The sequence below is a fragment of the Megascapheus bottae genome, chromosome 32 (assembly GCF_031878675.1).
Source record: "Megascapheus bottae isolate mThoBot1 chromosome 32, mThoBot2.hap1, whole genome shotgun sequence".
NCBI lineage: Eukaryota > Metazoa > Chordata > Mammalia > Rodentia > Geomyidae > Megascapheus > Megascapheus bottae.
Genome location: NC_143540.1, coordinates 3,421,002 through 3,440,890, shown reverse-complemented (window position 1 = coordinate 3,440,890; position 19,889 = coordinate 3,421,002). Strand labels below are relative to the sequence as shown.

General features: G+C 44.8%; 1 protein-coding gene and 1 long non-coding RNA gene across 3 annotated transcripts; one reads left to right on the top strand and one right to left on the bottom strand.

The window, feature by feature from the left end:
- Positions 1-286: 286 nt before the first annotated feature.
- On the bottom strand, positions 287-15,712 carry Copb2 (coat protein complex I subunit beta 2). Its single transcript, XM_090323409.1, has 22 exons — positions 15,609-15,712; positions 13,558-13,695; positions 12,505-12,591; positions 12,199-12,325; positions 11,108-11,256; positions 9,376-9,522; positions 8,346-8,445; positions 7,344-7,486; positions 6,966-7,165; positions 5,728-5,838; positions 5,065-5,153; positions 4,873-4,979; positions 4,058-4,201; positions 3,366-3,496; positions 2,938-3,145; positions 2,380-2,490; positions 1,838-2,052; positions 1,323-1,415; positions 1,063-1,243; positions 906-974; positions 755-826; positions 287-588 (listed from the first exon to the last, which is right to left on the bottom strand). The coding sequence occupies exons 1-22, from the start codon at positions 15,609-15,611 to the stop codon at positions 493-495; spliced, it is 2,721 nt and encodes a 906-aa protein (XP_090179535.1). The 5' UTR covers positions 15,612-15,712; the 3' UTR covers positions 287-492.
- Positions 2,488-6,550, top strand: LOC150043032 (uncharacterized). 2 transcript variants are annotated; one of them, XR_016533468.1, is made up of 2 exons: positions 2,488-2,563; positions 4,746-6,550. It is a non-coding gene; the product is annotated as an uncharacterized LOC150043032 (long non-coding RNA). The 2 variants fall into 2 exon arrangements; XR_016533467.1 differs by having other exon boundaries at positions 4,543-6,550.
- Positions 15,713-19,889: the final 4,177 nt, after the last annotated feature.

Below are 19,889 nucleotides of genomic sequence, written 5' to 3'. Positions count from 1 at the left end.
AGTTTCTCGTATAAAGATATAAATGATAGAAAAACTTAAAGGTGAGGGGTAACTAAAAGATTATAATTTGAGCTTCTGATTTGAGTTTGTCTATCCATAGCAAAAGTATACAGACACACTGGCTGCAGAAATGGGGAGCTACTGGACCAGAGTTGGCCAGCTGAGCTACACACACCAGAGCCAGTGATGGAGGAGGCTGAGAAAAGGTGACAGAAGTATATAGTTCTCAAAGAAGGGGAGGCTGATCCCTGGGTGATATTTTCTATTCTGAAAGGAGGAAACAAGCTTTTCATTAATTCAAAAGATTTTTATGGGATATGGTCTAACAAAGAAATGCAGTAACTTAAATGCTGCACATAAATTCCTCTTAAGAGGAGGCTGACCTCAGCCCTTTGGGCTCACAGCACTTAACATAAAAAATCAAGGGAGTTTCTCAGAGGTCAAAACAGAGGTGAGGATCAGCATATAATAATAAAGGGAACTGAGATCACTTCAGTCATCCAGAATTTCTTCATCCAGATTGATGTCTGTGGTGTCAATATCATCTAATTCCAGAGTATCCAGATCCACTTCTAGTTCAAGTAAGCTCTGCAAATGAAAAAGTTACATAGTACAGAGTTAGCAACAATCTCCTTTACAGTAGAAAGCATCATCCCACCTCAAAGCTCTGCTCAGAAACAGATCATGTAAGGTGCAGAGGCTTCGGTCCCCTTGGGGAGGGGAGGGCTGGAACAGGGGGCGGCGTCTGACCCACCTTATCATCCTTGGTGGCCGTCTGGGAGGTGCAGATAACTGGAGTAGGGGAAGAAGGCTTCCCCTCCGGTTCCTGAAAGCCCAAGCAAGGGTACTAAGACGAAATTGGCCAGGTGCCAACTTCCCGGGGGGGGGGGGGGGGTTCCACTGACCTGCTGTGCTGCCCGTCTGGGGGGCTGGAATCCTTTTGCCTCTTCTGTAACATTTCTTTCTTCATTTGGCTGTCAGAAAACAAAGCAGTAATCTCAAGTCATAGCTGACTGAGAAGCGTGGCCTACACCCCCGGGGCTCCTGTGCTGCCACACTCACCGTAACATATGGGTACTGTTTAGCAGGCCACAAGTCAGCATGCGTTTCTTTCACCCATTCTTCAACCACAAAGGCTTCTTTTAGTCCAGGGAAAAGGTTTTCATACTCTGTTGGGTCAGCAAGAGATTCCGCTGCTTTCTGATTGACTTTGGAAAGATTCTCTCTCCAGAGTTTCACCACCCTGTGAACCAAGGAGGCACTCACTAAGTGTGCACTAATTGCACACTTACTTAGAAACCATATTAGAAGCAAAGGCTTACCTTGACACCTGACTGGGCAAGTAGGTCCGGGCCAGGAAGGCAGCTTCTGGCAGTCTTCCCGTTCTAATCAGGAGCTCTAGGCACGCATCAAGCCTAAGGGTGCAAGAAAAAGGCAGCCCTGTAATGTGTCCTGTGACTCTGATGGTGGTACTAGGCCATGATTTGGAGCAGACACCTTTCGTGGCTCTTGAGGATCTCCATGGGCTTTTCAACAGGAAAGCAGGCTAACCATGGAACTAGCTGCCAGAGTTAAAGATGTGTCACATCTGCACATTGGGGCTGGCTGGGCTGAGAAGTGCAAGTGGCCGGCATCTTCATCCTCCCTTACTCTTACCACAAAAACAGGTCAAGGCCAAGCAGGCTGCATAAAGCCACCGGCCTCCTGTGCTGTACAATGAAGTGCTGCAGCTGTCACTGGCAGGCTGAGAAATGGGTCAACTGTTTTGCCACCCTGATCAGCTTGAAGGTCAGCGCAAGGTAGCACTGCTGTCCTGAGACCGAGGGCGCATACTTACTTGCCCTGTAGAAAGTAGCTCATGAACGCCACGTTGTTCTTGCCGTCCCTCTCTGCACCCTCGGCCAGCTTGTTGACCATGCTTGCGTTTCCCGAGGCAGTGGCCAGGAGCAGCAGGCCGCCGTAGTCCTGGGCGTGATGCAGGCACTCCTGGGCTAGGCCAAACTGACACTTACTAATGGCAAGCTCAGCGAGTTGTTTCCACTTCTGCTCTGACTGCAAGAAAGAGGTGCACATTAATGTTAGGACTACAGACATTGTGTTCAGTTAAATCTTGAGCATGCTGGCAATGGTGAGGATATAAGTGAGTAAATAAGGTGTATCTTGCATATCTAATAGAGATGGGTATGTCTATAGCGAGGTATGCACAGAAGAGCTTGTTAGCTCTACCAAAACATGAAATGTAAGATGAGGAAATGCCAATTATCCACTAGTGACAATTGCCAGTATACTTTAATGCATCTTTCAGAGACAAGAATGTCACTAATCTTTTTCAACCAAACATTTGCCGTCATGTATGAAAAATGATCAAGCAGTACATACTTCTGCCTCCACTGCTAACTGGTACGCAATTTTTAACTCTCCAAGTTGGAGTGCAAGCTCAAAGCGATGCTCGGGATCCGTGGATACTGTCAGAGCCTGCTGCTTGAAGCCCTGAAGAATTGAAAAAACACAGGGTAGAATCATCTCTGTTGAGGATTGACAGAAATCTAACAAAAAGTAACAGGTAATAAAATGCTGATTAAGTAGGCAACTTAAGGTGTTTGCAGATAAAATAATCATGATTATCAGCTAAGTTGGGTTATCTTGTTCTTTTGGCCCAGCCATTGTGGTGGTGACGCCTTTCCCCATTGGCTGACATAACGTGTGTACCCGTCACAGACAGCTCTTGGTTGAGATGGGGTCACACACATGTACCTATGCTGGCATGGAAGCAGGATCCCCATCTGCTGCCTGCCTAGTGGTTATGGTGAGAAAGCGCAAGCCTTTTTTTATTATTATTATTAAGACAATTTAAGCTGGCCAATGCTAGATTAAGAAATAACGTTTTTCAAATCCATACTAACAATTCTTTCAAAACAAAAAGGAAAAACTCCTTACCTGCTTTTCCAGGAAGTGTGCGACCCTGGTCCTCTGTTCTTTAGGAATGGTAGGGAGGACCTTATCAGCCATGCCAAAATCTCTCCGCATGACTGCTGTCTGGTATTCCAGGACTGACACCAGCAGGGAGTAGCTAACAATGTTCAGTTCCTTATCCCCCAGATAAAGCCTGTTGTCTTTAGGAATGTAGCCCAGGAGATACATCGTCCTGTGGCAGAAAAAGTTAATTGAGAGGCCTATATCTGCAGCTACACACGTGCACCCAAAAATTCCTCGCTCAAAATCAGTGTGATTTTGGTTAATAGGCAACTTGCTAGGACCTCCATACAGAAAAATCAGCTTATCAGTGCTGCAAGTTGGCACCAGGTTTTGTTTTAAAGGCACATAGTTACTAAGATGCTCAGGAGGAAAGCTGTAACGGCATCTACCTGTCCAAGTGGGCAATGGTGACTATTTCTCCTCCGACGTAATAGTTTAATCTGTTCACGGAACTTGTATAAATGAAGCAGTCCCCTACCCACAGTCCTGTTTTCACAATTTCCTGAATCTCACCAAGAACCTGGAGGAAAGAAAGCCATTATTACTGTTTCACCCAGCATTAGTAAAGCTGTCACTTGGGGGAAGCTGAATGTAATTAGGGGTGCTAGGGTAACAATGCAAAGTGAAACTATTCCAAGAAAGACTGTCTTAACACTCTAGTGGAAATGTGGTCTGAGTGGTGCAGTGCCAGCCTTGAGTACCGGCATAAGTAAATGTAAATAAGCAATGCAGATACTAAGGCGACTACTTGTAATCACTCAGTCTACTATTGGGGTCCTGAGATGTCTCCAGAATATGTGGGAGTTCACCAAAATTACTCTGGCTAATAAACACAACCTTCAAACCACAGATCAACTTCATAACTCCTTTACTGAAAGATAAAAGTTAAGTTTCAAAGAAACTTATACTTTAATTTTAGGAAGTCTAAACTTTACACTCTGACCTTCCAGACAAGATTTTCAATTTTCACATGTCACCCAAACCTTACATAACTAACCTCCACAAACCTACTTCTAATGAAATGTCTACTGTAAGAATATGAAGTATTAAAACAAAGCCAAAGGTGTGCTGAGGCAGTTACCTCAAAAGCATCTTCTATGCCATCTTCTGTCACTCCCTCGTGGGTTTCTTGTGCAGCCAGGACTTTGTCTGACAGGTACTTAAGGATAAAGAATGATTCCTCTGTGGCAATGCAGACTAGCTCTCCGGAATCAGACCAGAAAATCTGTCATCACAAAAATAGACAAGTGATTTGGCTTTCCATGTGGGTGTGACAAACATTTCATAGAATCTTTAGTATGCCTTGTTTCACCATGCTACGTAGTATTTGTACACACGTCTAGCAATGTGGTGAGGCAGGGCGGGCTGTTCTCTTCAAGTTTAACACTGGGAAGGCCAGGAGGAGACCAGGGCAGTGGTCAGCAACCACTACAAGTGCCACGCTCTGGGAGTGGCCTGCTGCCCCTCTCTAGATGGTGCTTCTCACCTTTCATTTCCATTACTTCCAACCCTTTGGAGTCGTAACATTTCTTAGTCGCTGCCTCTAATGACATTTTCATGTTACAGATGGAGAGTCTGGGTCACCTAGACTTTAAGCAGCCATCAACTAGTAAAGTAAAAAAGGACTTTCTGGGCTGTGTGGAAAGCCTGTTTTCAGGCCTTTCAAGGATTCCTTGGCTTTGTCTTTGAAGCTTTCATTTTTCACTCCACCAAAAGTCATTTAAAATTGGAACGTGCTTAGAATTTGTGTCAACTTTTTACACTTTCAGAATAGCCAATGTTCGCTGCCTCAGATAAGGCCATTCAGAGGTGATGGACTAGGGAGAGCAGGGCACAGAGCCCCAGAACTCGTGCACAGATGAAGGTGCCACCAGCAGAAATGGAAGAAAAACTCACATGTTTGGGCTGAATTTCAATTCTGCGTATGAGCTCTGTATTGTCCCAGTCGTAGAAGGCCAGGCCATTCACAGACCTCACTCCCATCAGGAAGCCCCCGTAGATACCTTACAGAACACAAGAAGACTGGATTAGATGCTCTGCAGCCGTCTCCAATCCTCTACACAGATGTACCAGAAATCATCTACTTACTTTCAGCTCCAAAATCTGGTTTGAACGATTTTTTTTCCTTAAAGTTCTTAAATATTTTTACAACACTGTTGCTCTCTCTTATTGCGTATCTGAAGGGGGAAAAAAAAGCAAACCGCATGTCATATACTAGAACCTAATTTCATAGAACATGGAAAATGTCTTTAAAGACTTGAATTATGAAAAATACAAAAGGACTCCAAAGATTCACCGACATTGGCTACATTTTATTCTGTGTATCATACAAATGGCTTCTAAGCCATTTTAAACTTGGAGCTGGCTCCAACACTAAACAGCTAGAGACTGGTGCACTCTTAACACAGAAACATGTGAAGAAGGGAAAGTGGTGACATGGCAGGATATTTTTTTCTAGCACCTCTCCCACCGAGCTCTGAAGGGCAGCAGTGCCGGAGGGTACCCACAACCACCCAGTCCACAGGCGTCACTGTGGAAACAGGTGAGGAGCCCCTATTTTAATGGGCTGTTAGATCAGCCTGACAGCTCAATACTAAATTCAGAAGAACAAAAAGCTTTGGTTACACCTCACCACCATATCTGAGGAGCCTTCCACTGGGCAGCTGCAGAACCATAAACATCCTCTACACAGCAGCTCCCCACTCCCATCTACAATCAGGGCAAGCGAGACATCAAACAGCCAAAACTTACTCTGAAGAGTCATGGGCCCAGGCAAACTCCTGGGCAGAGCCAAAGCTCTTGTTTCTCAAGGCCATCGCTGTGTAGATGATGTATTCCCCATCACCACACACCACCACAAACCTACATGATACAAAAGATGGGGAGGGAGAGAGATGACACACAGGAGTCAGGAAGCAATAATTCATATTTAGGGTAAACAGTTGCCATAACAAATGCTATTGTGGTCCATTATTAACAACTCACAATCTTCTAAAGTTCTCTTTTTAGAAAATATAGACAGAAACTCCAAAAGCAAATTATGGCTATGGAGTTGCTGTGGAGAGTGTCACTGCAGTGGCCTTGTCCTAGGAGAGGAGGACTCTGCCATTCAGGGCGCTGAGCTGGGCACTAAGATGCCCTGCACGCTGCCTGGGAGATAGCTCCACAAGGGGGCACTAACGACCTTGCTAAAAATACACCTTCACGGGCCAGGAGTTTGGCCTAGTGGTTAAAGTGCTTGCCTAGCATGCATGAAGACCTGGGTTTGATTCCTCGGTACCACATACATAGAAAAAAGCCGGCAGTGGTGCTGAGGCTCAAGTGGTAGAGCTCTAGCCTTGAGAAAGTCCAAGGACAGTGCTCAGGCCCTGAGCTCAAGCCCAGGACTGGCAAAAAAAAATAAAAAAAAAATAAAATAAAAATACACCTTCAGGGGAAAAAGGGATATGATACTGACCAAGAAGCACTGCACTCAAGACCTGGAATTGTAACCCCTCTGGTACAACTGCTTCACTTTCTGTAATCTTCACTGTGATGTCAGTCATTACAATAAATAAAAGTGTCGTAAGCTTTTTTTTGTTGTTGTTGACTTAAATTTATCAAAATTAGCAGGATGGGTTAACAGGTAATGAGAAAAGTCAAGATAATTTCCCATACACAAACAGCTCCTCAGATTTATCATTTAGAAGACTGTAATGGCTGTCACCAGGTGGTTGACTGCCAAGAGTTTTAAGATATATGAAGTAAACTATATAGTTCTCATTCCAAAACTTACTCAAAAGTCTGCCTTCTTAAGAACGGGACAGCAGGTACTAAGTGAGCATCCTACTAAGTACCCGAGATTGTGAAGTGTACCAAGTAAACAGCCCCAATGAACTACTTGCACATTGTCTATGTCAGCTGACCCCGCCGTCCCCGGCTGGTGGACTAGCGGAAGACCCTGCTCTAACATCCACAGGAACTCACGCACACAGCTGGTGACGGCTTACCGTCCATTCGGGTTGTGCTGTATTGTCTGAGGGTATATTTCACAACTGCCCATATCCTTCACTGCAAGCGGCAACCTTTCTCCATCTTTAATTTCAGCATCTCCCATGGCTTTGAGATTGGCCTGCTGGACTTCTGAATGCTTGGCCCAAATTATCTTCCCATTGGCATCCATGGACATGGCAGGCTCCTCCCGACCAAGCTGCAGGAATGACAGGGCAATGAAAAGGAAAGCACAGTGAGACACTTTGAGAGGTCTGTGCCCTTCCTGCCATGGCAGATGTCATGGCCTGATGTCTAGTGACATCAATGAAAGAGGAGCCATTTGGCAGATGACAGCGATGGCTTCGCTTGTCACCTGTGAGACACAGCACGGGTACCTTAACGATGATGCTCCCTTCGTCGTAGCCTAGAGCGACATTGTTGGACCCTCGGAGACTGGCGACACACCACACCCTCTCCATTCCGTAGTTCAGTGTGCTCTCAAGACGGTAGGTGCTCGAGTGCCAAATGCGCACCGTGCCTGAAAAAGAACAACATGAACATTCTTTTTTCTTTTTTTTTTTTTTTTGGTCAGTTGTGGGGCTTGGAACCCTGGGCCTGAGCACTGTCCTTGAGCTCTTCAGCTCATGACTATCACTCTTCTACTTCAGTCACAGTTTTCTGGTGGCTAACTGGAAATAAGAGTCTTAAGGAATTTCATGCTGGGGCTGGCTTTGAGACCACAGTCCTCAGATCTCAGCCTCCTGAATAGCTAGATTACAGGCGTGAGCCACTGGCACCTGGCTGAATTAGTCTTTATTTATTTATTTTGCCAGTGTTGGGGCTTGAACTCAGGGCCTGAGCTCAGTCTTTGAGCTTTTTCCTCAAGGCTAATGCTCTGCCACTTGAGCCCCAGCGCCCGAATATTCTCTTTTGATGCAAGCATCCAGCAATCAGCTGTTAGGTGAAGTCACATCATGTCTCACGGAAGTCTCCCCATTCCAGGAAAAAGCACTTCCTTGCCACAGTCCATGCTCTATTTATACGACTTAAATGCAACAGAAACAGAGTAGAAAAGTGATTTTTTTAATGTAGTGACAGGACTCTGGTAGAAAGTGAGGCCCTGGCCCACAGTACAGAAACCACACATTCCCAAAGGACAGCCTGAATGGGAACCAGGGTTGTCCACTGCCACACATTTGCTTTCTCCATTTTTCTCTAGAACCCCTGGGTGTCCTCTCATCTGAGGAACAGAGACATAAACACATCAGCATGACGATAAAGCCCCTCTATGCTCTCATGGTGTAAGTCTAGAAGTGGGAAACCTCCCTTGCAGCTCGGGGCCCCACTTGGCTGAAACACAGTGACTGAGTAAGGAGAGAACGGCTGGTCCAGCTTACCATCTTCTGAGCCTGTGATGATGATGGGCAGCTCAGGATGGAAACTGGCGCAGGACACATTCTGGGCGTGCCCCTCCAGGGTCTGCACGCACGTCTTGTTCTGCAATATGACACAGAAGACATGTTCACTAGAGAACAGGTAGTAGAATTTCACTTTCCTCAACCCAGAGACGCTAGGTGGTCCAATACAAAAAAATTAGCTTCTGTGTTCTTAGAGACTTACTGTTCATGCAACCATCATATGTAAAGGAGTATCAAGAGCTCTAGGTTTTCACCTAAACATAATTTCTCCAAATCCTGAGGCTTTCCTTCTGACTCCTCAACCCTTTCGTTATGGGCTAAGATAGAGCTCCTTTAGCCAATAATACTGGAGATTTAAGAACTTGAAAAAGTATCAAAGTATACCTCTTTTCGAGGCCCAACTTTATTAACTGTTCAAAGGAACTTTTGGTGTGGGATACAAAACAAAAAGTGTAGGGAAGGGTTAGAAACAGAAGACATGGTAGGGAGAGCTTATAATTCCATTTACAAGACATATATAGAAAAAAACATGATATAACTCGTGAAATATAAATGCATGTCAATTAGAATACTCAAGCATGTGTAATTTACATTACAATGTAAAATTTTCTAAGTTATTGTAAAAATATGCCGTTTTTAATTTTTTTTGGGGGGAGGGTCAGCTGTGGGGCTTGAACTCAGGGCTTGGGTGCTGTCCTGAGTCTTTCTGTGCTCAAGGCTAGTGCTCTATCACTTGAGCCACACAGCTCCATTGTAGGCTTTTTTTTGTACAGTCTCACGGGGACTTTTCTGCCTGGGCTCGCTTCAAATCATAATCCTCAGATCCCGGCCTCCTCAGGAGCTGGGATTACAGTTGTGAGCTGCCAGTGCTGGGCTTTGTATTCATCTTATGAGGAGAATTCTGGGACCACAGTTTTGGTCTAACTTAAGTTACTAAGATTCAGGTCTTAATAGGAACAGCAAATACCACGTGTATCACACAGCAAATAATGTTATGAAGAAACTGTACCTGATAATCCCATATTTTAACAAGACGGTCATCTGCGCCTGAAATGAGGTATGGCTTGTCACCACCACTGTAGTAATCAATGCAATTCACGCCTTTTTCGTGTCCCTCTAGTGTGAAGTTCGGTGAGGAAGAGCCTAGCTGCCATACCTGCAGAGGGCCACAGCATCCTTCAGTCCTGGTCTGGGCTCTGGCAGATGACACCTCCCCTCACCCCCGCCACATACACAGTTCTGACAGACCATATGACATGCCAAACCCAGCAAAGAGAAGCTAAGGAATGCTCAGTGATTCAGCTATTAGTTTATGTTCTTTATTAACTCACTTGAACTTCTAGGATAAATCAATGTTTCCTGAAATGCTGACTTCCACGCTTTATTTCTAATTATGAATTTAGTTGATCTATGGTGATGCTTGAAAACTGAGATGTTTTAACACATGGAGAAACTTTAAAGCTAAATAATAATTTTATGGAAACCTGAAGAAACTGGGTTTAGTGAGATATACTTAATGGAAAAAACAACTGCTTAATTGAAAGTTTTGAAAATTAATTGCAAACTAAAGATTGAGTTTTATCTTTACAATTAACTGTGTTCCAAGTACCCACAGAAAGTCCTGTGTGGGGCGGGGGAAGGGGTGTCAGGGACGTAGAAGGAAAGGTTTACCAGTTCTTGTACAGGCAAACTTTTCTTGAGCCAAAGGCAATTCTTGTTCTCACAATAAGCCTAATGTAGTGAAGTTTAAAGCTAATTTAAAGAATTCCAACCTGTCAAATGCAAGGATAATTCAACAAATGGGGAGGGGAAAAAAGGAAGCTCAAAACCTTGCAATATTCAGATATATAACAGTTTATGCAAGCTAAAGAGAAACTAATAAAAATATTACACGAAAGCAGAAGTTAATGCAAATTTAAATTTATACATTTAGACTTGTTTTAAATCTTATCATGGAAACTGGAGTTAACTGTTCTCATCATATTGAGGAACTGATAGAGGTGACATAGCTCTGTTGGCTGCCGAAAATCTGCCTGTGGGCAGGAGAAAGCACACAAGTTCTGCTGCAGGCATCCAGTATTTCAGAGATACAAACTTCCCGAAACAGTACAATTGTGATGCAATATGAGACAGGACATCACAGAGGCAGTGGGATGAATGAGGGGAGTGTAACGGAATCTAGGGAGCTGGTGGGGTCTGAAAACAGCTTCTAAGAACAGATTTTTACACTGAGTCCTCAAAGCTGGGTGACTCTTCAGAGAAAATAACTCAAAATAGAGAGAGTGATGAGACTTGCAGGAGGAGACAAGAACTGGTAAAGGGAGGTTCTGTAGGAAACATGAGAACAACTGTAGACACAGCTCACAATGTGAGCCTTGCAGTACGGTCTTATTGCACACAGACAGCTGATAGAGTAGGGGGAAAGGAGGGCTGGAGGTGGGCAATTTCAATACGAGAAAGATTAATAATGAAGGAGGTCAACACTGTATACACTAATGGGAGAGGAAAATATTAACCTAGAGAGGACATGAGAATTTTTCTTACTGGGTGTTCCTAGAGGCTAAAAAAAACTGCCTTGCAGTGAATTGTTCCACAAAGAAAAATGCTCCTTTGGAAAAAGCAGAGCTGCCGTGCAATATTCTCAACAGAACATGAAGAGAAGCCCTATTTTGACTTCAGAATGAGATTCTGAAACACACCTCATGATGGGCATGTTTACCTCGGAACACAGACACACCCACCTTGATGGTCCTGTCCAGGGACGCGCTAGCAAACTGGTTGTTATCTTTGGGGTTAATCACAATCTGCATAACGTAGTGCGTGTGGCCTTCAAATACTTGTGAGCAGGACCATTTTTTATCCCAGTCCCAGAGCTTAATAAGCATGTCATCTAGGCCAAAAGAAAGTCTCCAGTTAGCTACAGTTTCTTTGCTCTTTCATTTCGGAACTAAGATACAGAGCCTTTGTGACGTCCTAACTCAAATCACACTCGTGATTTATCAAAGAAAACTAAAACTGAAAAACATTTCCAAGCCTTTATCTATCCTAGGAACAAATTTAACTCTGTAGAAAAATGGAGCTAAAATAAATTACTGACACAAAATGAATTTTGTAAAAATAAAAGAGCTAAGCAGGCTTCAAAGAATTATACAAAGAATAATACAAGTTATATCCAGGGCTTGGGTGTTGCCACTTAGCTTTTTCACTCAAGGCTGGTGCTCTACCACTTGAGTCATAATTCCACTTCCAGCTTTTTGGTGGTTAATTGGCGATAAAAATCTTTCAGATTTGTTGCTTAGGCTGGCTTCAAACCATGATCGCAGCCTCCTGAATAGTTAGGATTGCAGGTGTGAGCCACTGGTGCATGGCTAAAAGTTTTCAATTTTTAATTTGAGAATGTTTTAAAGAGCTATTACCAACTCAGCAGTACTCATTTTACTCTCCCCAAGATCCACTGTTTCATACAGACCACCACAGAGCAAACTCATCTGAACAAAAGGCGAAGACAGTCAGCATCTGTGGCCTTCGGCCAACTCACTCCTGAACTTGTTAACGAGCTCTGTGCCCAGCAGAGGCTTCAACACCTAGACCTGCACATCTTTCTGACAGGATTCAAGCCACTGCTATGCAATCCTAAATGTGTCTAATATTTCATTACAATACAAAAGCGAGCAGAATCAATAACACAGTAGTGGACGAGAACAGCTTAAAGATTCTGCCTGGAATTAGGAGTCTACATACAACAGCAGTTCAAGAATGGCAAATGTCACTGATGGAAAATAAATTCCCCACAGGCAGACACATGACCGAAAACTGTCACGTTACCACTTACCACTGCTGGTCAGGATGAATGGCTGGGTGGGATGAACGGCAATACAACGAATGTAGTCCGAGTGTGCTTCAAACATATGAACTCTCTCCAGAGTGTTGTAATTGAATACTCGGATCTGCATGTCATCCTAGCAATGGGAATTAAAAAGCCATCACCACTGCTATAGTGAACTGCATGAAAGATTGTACAATAGGCTCAAGAAATAATGTCCATGCTTCAAAACATTCACAAATTAACAAATCAGGAAGCTGAAACTAGCTTACACAATTGCTGGCCAACTCAGATTCAAGACTTTTAATTACGTACCGCTCCAGTGACAACCCAGTTCTTTCTTGCAACAAATTTGGCGGCTCGGACAGGAAGGTCACACACTTCAAACGTCTTCACCAGGGTCTTCAAAATTCAACAAGAACATATACAGAGTTATGAGAAAATAATTGAAAAATGTCTGCTGTACTTAAAACACCTATTAGATCACCTCAAATTTTAAAATGTACTCAGACCAAATGATGAGATCCAATGTGAAAGTGAAAGACCAATCATCTGTTCTTTAACAAATCTGAAAATAAGACACTTTAAAAAGAGCAGGCAATGTTCCCAAGAGGGAATCCCAGTGTATTACAGACTTGCCTGCCTGGGCTGGCTTTGAACAGCAATCCTCAGATCTCAGCCTCCTGAGTAGCTAGGATTGCAGGCATGAGACACCAGTACCAGCCCGATCCTGTTATTGCTGTCTTAAATTCTTCAAATGTGAATTTTACCTGGATTTCAAGAATTTCGCTCTGAATGCTGGGAATAACAGCTCCATAAGCATATAGGTCAGTGTTACCAATATGCCATCTGGTTTGAAGCAAAAAATATAAACAGACTGTGGCAAATGCAAGACAGGCTGACTTGAGGCTCCCTTATTTGCGTAGGGGAAACAGAATGTGGCCAGCAGCAAGCATGCTACAGGAGGAAGACTCTAATATGTAACAGGAAGAGACTGAATGACATGACTACAGGTACTTCTGCGTGGTTGAAGCTTACTTGTTATCATTACATTTGGAAGAAAAATAAAAATGTCCACTCTAATGATAGAACAGTTATTGAAGAAAAAATTAAGCATGCACTGAGAGCATTAACTCTATGTAAAGTAAGCTGTCTCACATTCGCCTTTGTGTTCCTCACTAAACACCCTATGCACGTGACATGTTCCTCATAGTTCCTGCACAGCTGACCCTCAGAGATTTTCTCCACTGTTAGGAAAGGAGCAAGCACCTGGCAGGCAGCAGGGCTGCCGTCAGCAGGGCCACCATCAGAGCTCTTCTATTGGCTACATAGAATTTTGCTCCTAAAAAAGACCTTGTGAAGTCCCACCTGGGTTTCATGATTCCACACACACACACTGCCATTGTAGAGACTTGCCAACATCCATGGCTCTGTGGGATGCAAGTCTACGCTCTTCACGCGGTCAGACCTAGCAGTCAGCTTTCTCTTGATATCAAGTCGGAGAGGCTACGGAAAAGACAGTAAGAAAATTAAACTGCTGAGTCAAAGCATGACTGAGATCTCTACTACAAACACTGTATTTAACAGGCCTATAAAGTGATTGGGTTTGGTTTTGTGTGCGTGTAATTTTTTGTAGTGCCAGTACAGGAGCTTGAACTCAGGACCTCACATTTTTGCCCATTAGCTTTCGGACTCTACCACTCTGCCACACCTTCAGATCTTAGCCTCTTGAGGAGCTAAGATTACAGGTATGAGCCGCTTCCCAACTTTGTGATAAGTTCACTGTATACCAAAAACATCAGCAAATGCCCATTTCCCTGCTGATGGGAATCAGAAAAATGAATATTTCATCCATATATATTTTTCTTTTCTTTTTTTTGGTACTGGGGATTGAACCTTGGACACTGCAGTTGCTAAGCAAGCATGTTGCCACTTAGCTACATTCCAGCCCCCCCCCACACACACACAATGTATTTCAGTACAGTTTGGTGTTTCTAGATGGGGTTAAGTTTTCTTTTTATACCACCAGTCAGTATTAACAAAATGAAAACAGCTAATAGCATTTTTCTGTCTGTGTGTTGTATGCTAGTCCTGGGGCTTGAATTCAGGGCCTAGGTACTGTCCCTGAGCATTTTATTTATTTTTTGGTCAGTCCTGGGGCTTGATCTCAGGGTCCGAGTGCTGTTCTTAGGCTTTCTCAAGGCTAGAGCTCTACCACTTGAGCCACAGTGCCACTTCCAGCTTCTTCTATGTATGCAGTACCAAGGAATTGAACCCGGGTCTTGGTGCATGCTAGGCAAGCACTCTACCACTAGGCCAAACTCCCAGCCCTCCCTGAGTGTTTTTTTACTCAAGGACAGCACTACCACTTGAGCCACAGCTCCAATTCAAGCTTTAATTAAAGATAATAGTCTTATGGACATTCCTGCCCAGTCTAGCATTGAACTATGACCTTCATATCTGACTCTTCAGTAGGGAGAATAACAGGTATTCAGTAAGCGGAGATCTGAGAGAATCATGGCTTGAGGCCTATTCTGACAAAAAATTAGTGTGACACTGCCGCCCTCCCCACTCAACCAATAAAAGCTGGGTAGGGTGGTTCAAGCTTACACAGGAGAAGTGCTTTCAGCTTCACCTGGGTGAAGTAAAAATGGGCTGGTGGTTGGCTCAAGTGGTGGTGCACCTGTCAAAAATCAAGACTCGATTTGAAAATTAACCAAAGTAAAAATGAATGGTGGTGTGGTAGAGTTGCCTGCACTAAGTACCACTATATATGAATTCTTACAACATTTTCAGAAAAGGTGTTCTTACAGTATCGCATGTGCTCCTTTATTACCCTAACACCCCCATGCAAAGGTATTCGTGTGGCGGGCATGTTTGGGAGAGAGAATTATTTCATAAAAACGCGCCGCCGTGTCTGCCATCCCTCTGTTCCTGTATGAACAACTCCGCGGGCCTCGCTTTCCCCTCTACTCAAACCCCCAGAGCTGAGGCTGTCAAAGCACTGGGCATCCCACTCGGACTCCATTCCGTCTGTCCGTCCGTCCACGGTCACCACACTTGGAAGAACCGGCCGCACCCGGAGGGTCGGCCTAGGGTGGCCGTTCTAAGGGTAGAAGTCCATTTCTTAAATCCCCCCCGAAAAGAAAAGTAAAATAAAAAGCAGCCCAAGGACTCGGTTTTCGGCGCCTCGACTTTTCCGCACCCCAGGGCCGTCCCGCCGCGGGCGAGGAGGCCACGGCCTCCAGGCCGGCTCGAGCCCGGCATCCTCCCGGGACTCGCCGGCTCCCGTCCCCACCCCGTAAAGGCCGCGACCGGAGCACCGACCGCTGCCAACCGCGGCCCTCAACCCCGGAGACCCCGGAGCGGGCCAAAGCCGCCGGGGCCCCGCTCTCTATACCAACGAGGTTTGCACCTACCATGGCGGCGTGGGTTCGAGCCCCGGCGCCCTCGCTGGCTCCGGGATACGCGGCTCCTCAGACCCACCGGCTGCGGTGACCAGTCGCCTACACTGACGTGGAACTTCCGGGAGTCCATTCTCGCGATAGCTTGGGCCCTCCAGCGAGACTTGAGACGGAGCGCCTGCGCAAACCTCACGCTGGGCGGTCGGGTTCCAAGCCCCGCCCCCGTCGCCTAGGCAACGCGGCCTGGCTGGACGCCGGACGCGGTCCTGGAGTAGCTCGGAAGGCCGGGCGGGGCGCGGCTCCCGTCTGCTGGAGCTCGGTGGACTTGAGCCGGGTCGGAAAGCTGCGGGAATGAACCGGCGGGAAGCAACAGCGAACCGCTCGATTCTTGCTGGACGCTAACGGCCAGGAGTTGCCTCTCAGAGGCTGAGGGTTGCTGGGCTCTGGCCTGGGAAAAGGGGCGGGGGAGGGGGGAGAACGAGGCCGGGCTGCAGCTCCGGGGTTACCCCAGTGGGCGCTGCCAGCCCAGGGAGGCTGAGACTCCGAGCCTCACCTCACTGCCATCTGCCTCCATGTCATGGGTGAGGAGACCGAGGCTCACAGACGTGTGCTAAGTGGTGGAGTGGGATTTGAACTCAGATTCGTATAGTAAAAGCCACGTTAGGGTTTCTCCTCTGTAAGGCAGCTGGATTGTAGAAGGACCTGGGACCACCGCCTGCGAGGTGCCTTTGCCTAACATCCTCCACACTCTCCACCCTCCTTATTTAAAAAACAAACAAGCCAAAAGAACAACAAAAACTTTGCTTACGTAGGAACCTGTGTTTCTGACTGGAGAGAGGCCTTGCTAGTGATGTGTGTGTGTGTGTGTGTGTGTGTAGACAGATACTCAGAGGCAGACTTGGGTTTTTAACCAAGTAATTTGGCTTTTAAGAGAATCCTCCTAAGCAGGGCACCAGTGCCTGGCTTAGGCCAGTAACTAACTACTCAGAAGACTGAGATCTGAGGATCTCAGTTCAAGACTGTAATAATAATATATAATACAATCTAATAATGTGTAATACAATAATAATATAATAAAAACCATCAGCCAAAAGTCTATGAGAGTTTTCTCCCGTTAACTACCAAAAAACCCAGAAGTGGAGCTATGGCTCAACTGGTAGAGAGGGAGCCTTGAGCACATAAGCTCAGGGGAAGTGCCCAGGCCTTGAGTTCAAATATTGGGAACACATACATACAAGAAGCCTTCTAATTGACCATCTCTGTGGGCCTCAGTTTTCCTTCACCTTAAAAATAATCAAACTGGGGGGCCAGGTGCGTGCCCACATGGTAGAGAGTTTGCCTAGCCCTGGGTTCAATTCCTCAGTAGCACATAGGAAAAAGCCAGAAGTGGAGCTGCGGTTTAAGTGGTAGAGCAGTAGCCTTGAGAAAAACTCAAGGACAGTGCTCAGGCCCTGAGTTCAAGCCCCAAGCCTGGCAAAAAAAAAATTAAAGAATAATAACTGGATAAGATTCTTTCATTTTTTACAATCCTGTGTCTCAATAATGTGACATTTAACAGAAAGAAGAATGGACCTGGAATATGGGATTGAATGCCAAGGGTAACATCTCTGTAACTGGGATTAATAATTGCATATGTTTCTTATTTTTTTGGGGGGGAGAGTGGTTGTTTGCCTCAAGATTAGCATTTTTTTATTTTATTTATTTATTTATTTTCGCCAGTCCTGGGTTGTTGCTCAGGGCCTGAGCCCTGTCCTTGGACTTTCTCAAGGCTAGAATTCTACCACTTGAGCCTCAGCACCACTTCCAGTTTTTTGTCTATGCATGTGGTACCAAGGAATTGAACCCAGATTTTCATGCATGCTAGGCAAGCACTCTACCACTAGGCCAAACTCCCGGCCCAAGATTAGCATTTTTCTATTAAAAATGTTTAAATACTTGTACAGAGGTGTTTTGATTCAACATGTCAATTTTATAGTGCAATGCATCTCGGTCAATGTCATTTCTTTTGTCATTCTCTTTATCTTTCAATCTCACCTGTCTTCTCAGGTTACCTGATTCCATTTTCATCTACATGCATTGAGTATTATACCTGCGTCAGCCCCTGTCTCAGTCAGTCTGCACTTTTTCCCCTTCACCTCATATAGCAATTAAGGATCACAAGGCTTGGTTGAAATCTTTTATGTGTGCACGTGTGTGTGTGTGTGTGTGTGCGCGCGCCTGTGTGCCAGTCCTGGGGCTTGAACTCAGGGCCTGGGCACTGTCCCTGAGCTTCTTTTGCTCAAGGCTAGCACTCTACCACTTGAGCCACAGCACCACTTCTGGCTTTTTCTGTGTATGTGATACTGAGGAATTGAACTCAGGACTTCGTGCATACTAGGTAAACACTTACCGTTAAAGCCACATTCCCAACCTGTTTGAAATCTTTTTTTTTTTTTTTTTTTGCCAGTCCTGGGGTTGAACTCAGGGCCTAAGCACTGTCCTTGGGCTTTCTCAAGGCTAGAGCTCTACCACTTGAGCCACAGCACCACTTCCATCTTTTTTCTATGTATGTAGTACCAAGGAATCGAACTCTGGTCTTTGTGCATGATAGGCAAGCACTCTACCACTAAGCCAAACTCCCAGCCCCCTATTTGAAATCTTTTGAACTGTGAACTATACCCAATTTGCTAAAGAATGGAACATCCCTTATGTCTGTTTCCCCAATTCTCTTACACTTGAGCATTTGGGGATTTGATACAGCAAGAAAACGTAATAAAACAATAAAATGACATACTGTGTCTATTCTTAAGGCACCCAAGGATTTATGTGGCGGGGTTTGGTAAAGAGCTTACTTCCCCAGTGTCATGCTCATGTTTATTCTTTAGATTTTCCACTGCAACTAGCCAGCATTCAATTCTGAAGTTTTGCACCATAAATTCTTTAAACTACTACATACTGAATTTGTACTATATAGGAAGTACTAGGTAAGCACTTAAGATATAATACTTCTAACACTCCAGCCTCAGATATTGGCTGAAATTTCAAAGAAATTTCTCAAAATGTTAACTAATACATAAACTAACATTAAATAAATATCCCTAACATTAAATGTATAGCCCTCTGTGTTCAACCATAGGCTTAAAATTAAATCTCTTGTTTACTCTTTGGTTTTAGAGGAGACTGGAAGGTTAGGAAAAATAGCTCTAGGGAAGAAAAGAAATAAGAACAAAGCTTAGTAAAGTGGTTAAGGGTTTCCCAAGAGGTGTAGTGCAATTGATCCACAGATCTTAAAGTCTTCGCTGGTCAATTTCGAGGCTGGCTGTTTCTGCCCTGCCTGGGCTGCTGCTGCTTAGGAGCATATATGCCAGCAGTGTCTCACACCTTTCCCTACTCGTTCTACTTCCTTGTTCATGTAGAGGAAATGAAAGGAACAGTTTGTGGCAATGTCTAGTACTGTTCGCATAGCTCAAGTGGTAGAGCTCTGGCCTAGCAAGTGCAGGGTCCTGAGTTCAAGTCCTAGTACTGCCATAAAAAGAGAAATTATTAAAGAACTGGAAGCTGACAATCTAAACGATTTCACCAGGCTGATGATGAAGAGGCTGGTGTGCCTATGAGACAGAGCCCTGCAAGTGGATTGACTGTTCTTCAATTTAGGGCATGGTGAAATTGCCTAACATCTGAAGACACATCTGGGGTGTGTGTGTGTGTGTACATGCTAGTACTGTGACTTAACCCAGCACCTACGTATTTTCCTTTTTTCCCCGCATTCAAGCCTGGTGCTGTACCACTTGAGCCACAACTCCATTCTCCACTTCTGGCTTTGTACTGATTAACTGGAGATAAGAGTCTCCCAGATTTGTCTGCTTGGGCTGACTTTGAACTAACATCCTCAGATCTCAGCTTCCTGAGGAGACAGGATGAAGGGCATGAGCTGTTTGATACCAGTGCTCTATAGTTCCACTTGAGAGCCTCAAGGGCTCAGGACAGGCACCTCAGGTGTAAGGACCAGGAAGAGAACAGGGGACACAGAAGTCACTGGTGAGCTTCCGCCTAACCAACTTTTCGCTTTCTTGTCAGAGAAGAGATTTCACACAGCTTTCCAAAACCATGTTGATAAGTTTCAGGCAATTATGTTTCCTTAAGAATTATGCCCTTGCAAGTGACAGCACTGCATAAAAACAAATGAATAATAATGACAAATTGCCTGGCTATCTGGCATAGAGCAGTTACCTTTAAATTAATTGGAAAAAATTTTAATGTAAAAGTGAAATATCTGGACTGACAAGGCGCTGCACAGTATAATTTCTATCAAGTCGC

Coding starts and splice junctions, on each gene's coding strand:
- Copb2 (XM_090323409.1), bottom strand. Junction 9,523..11,107: donor CCCTGGACAGGACCATCAAG/GTGGGTGTGTCT, acceptor GGCCCTCTGCAG/GTATGGCAGCTAGGCTCTTC. Junction 1,244..1,322: donor TTGCCCAGTCAGGTGTCAAG/GTAAGCCTTTGC, acceptor CTTGGTTCACAG/GGTGGTGAAACTCTGGAGAG.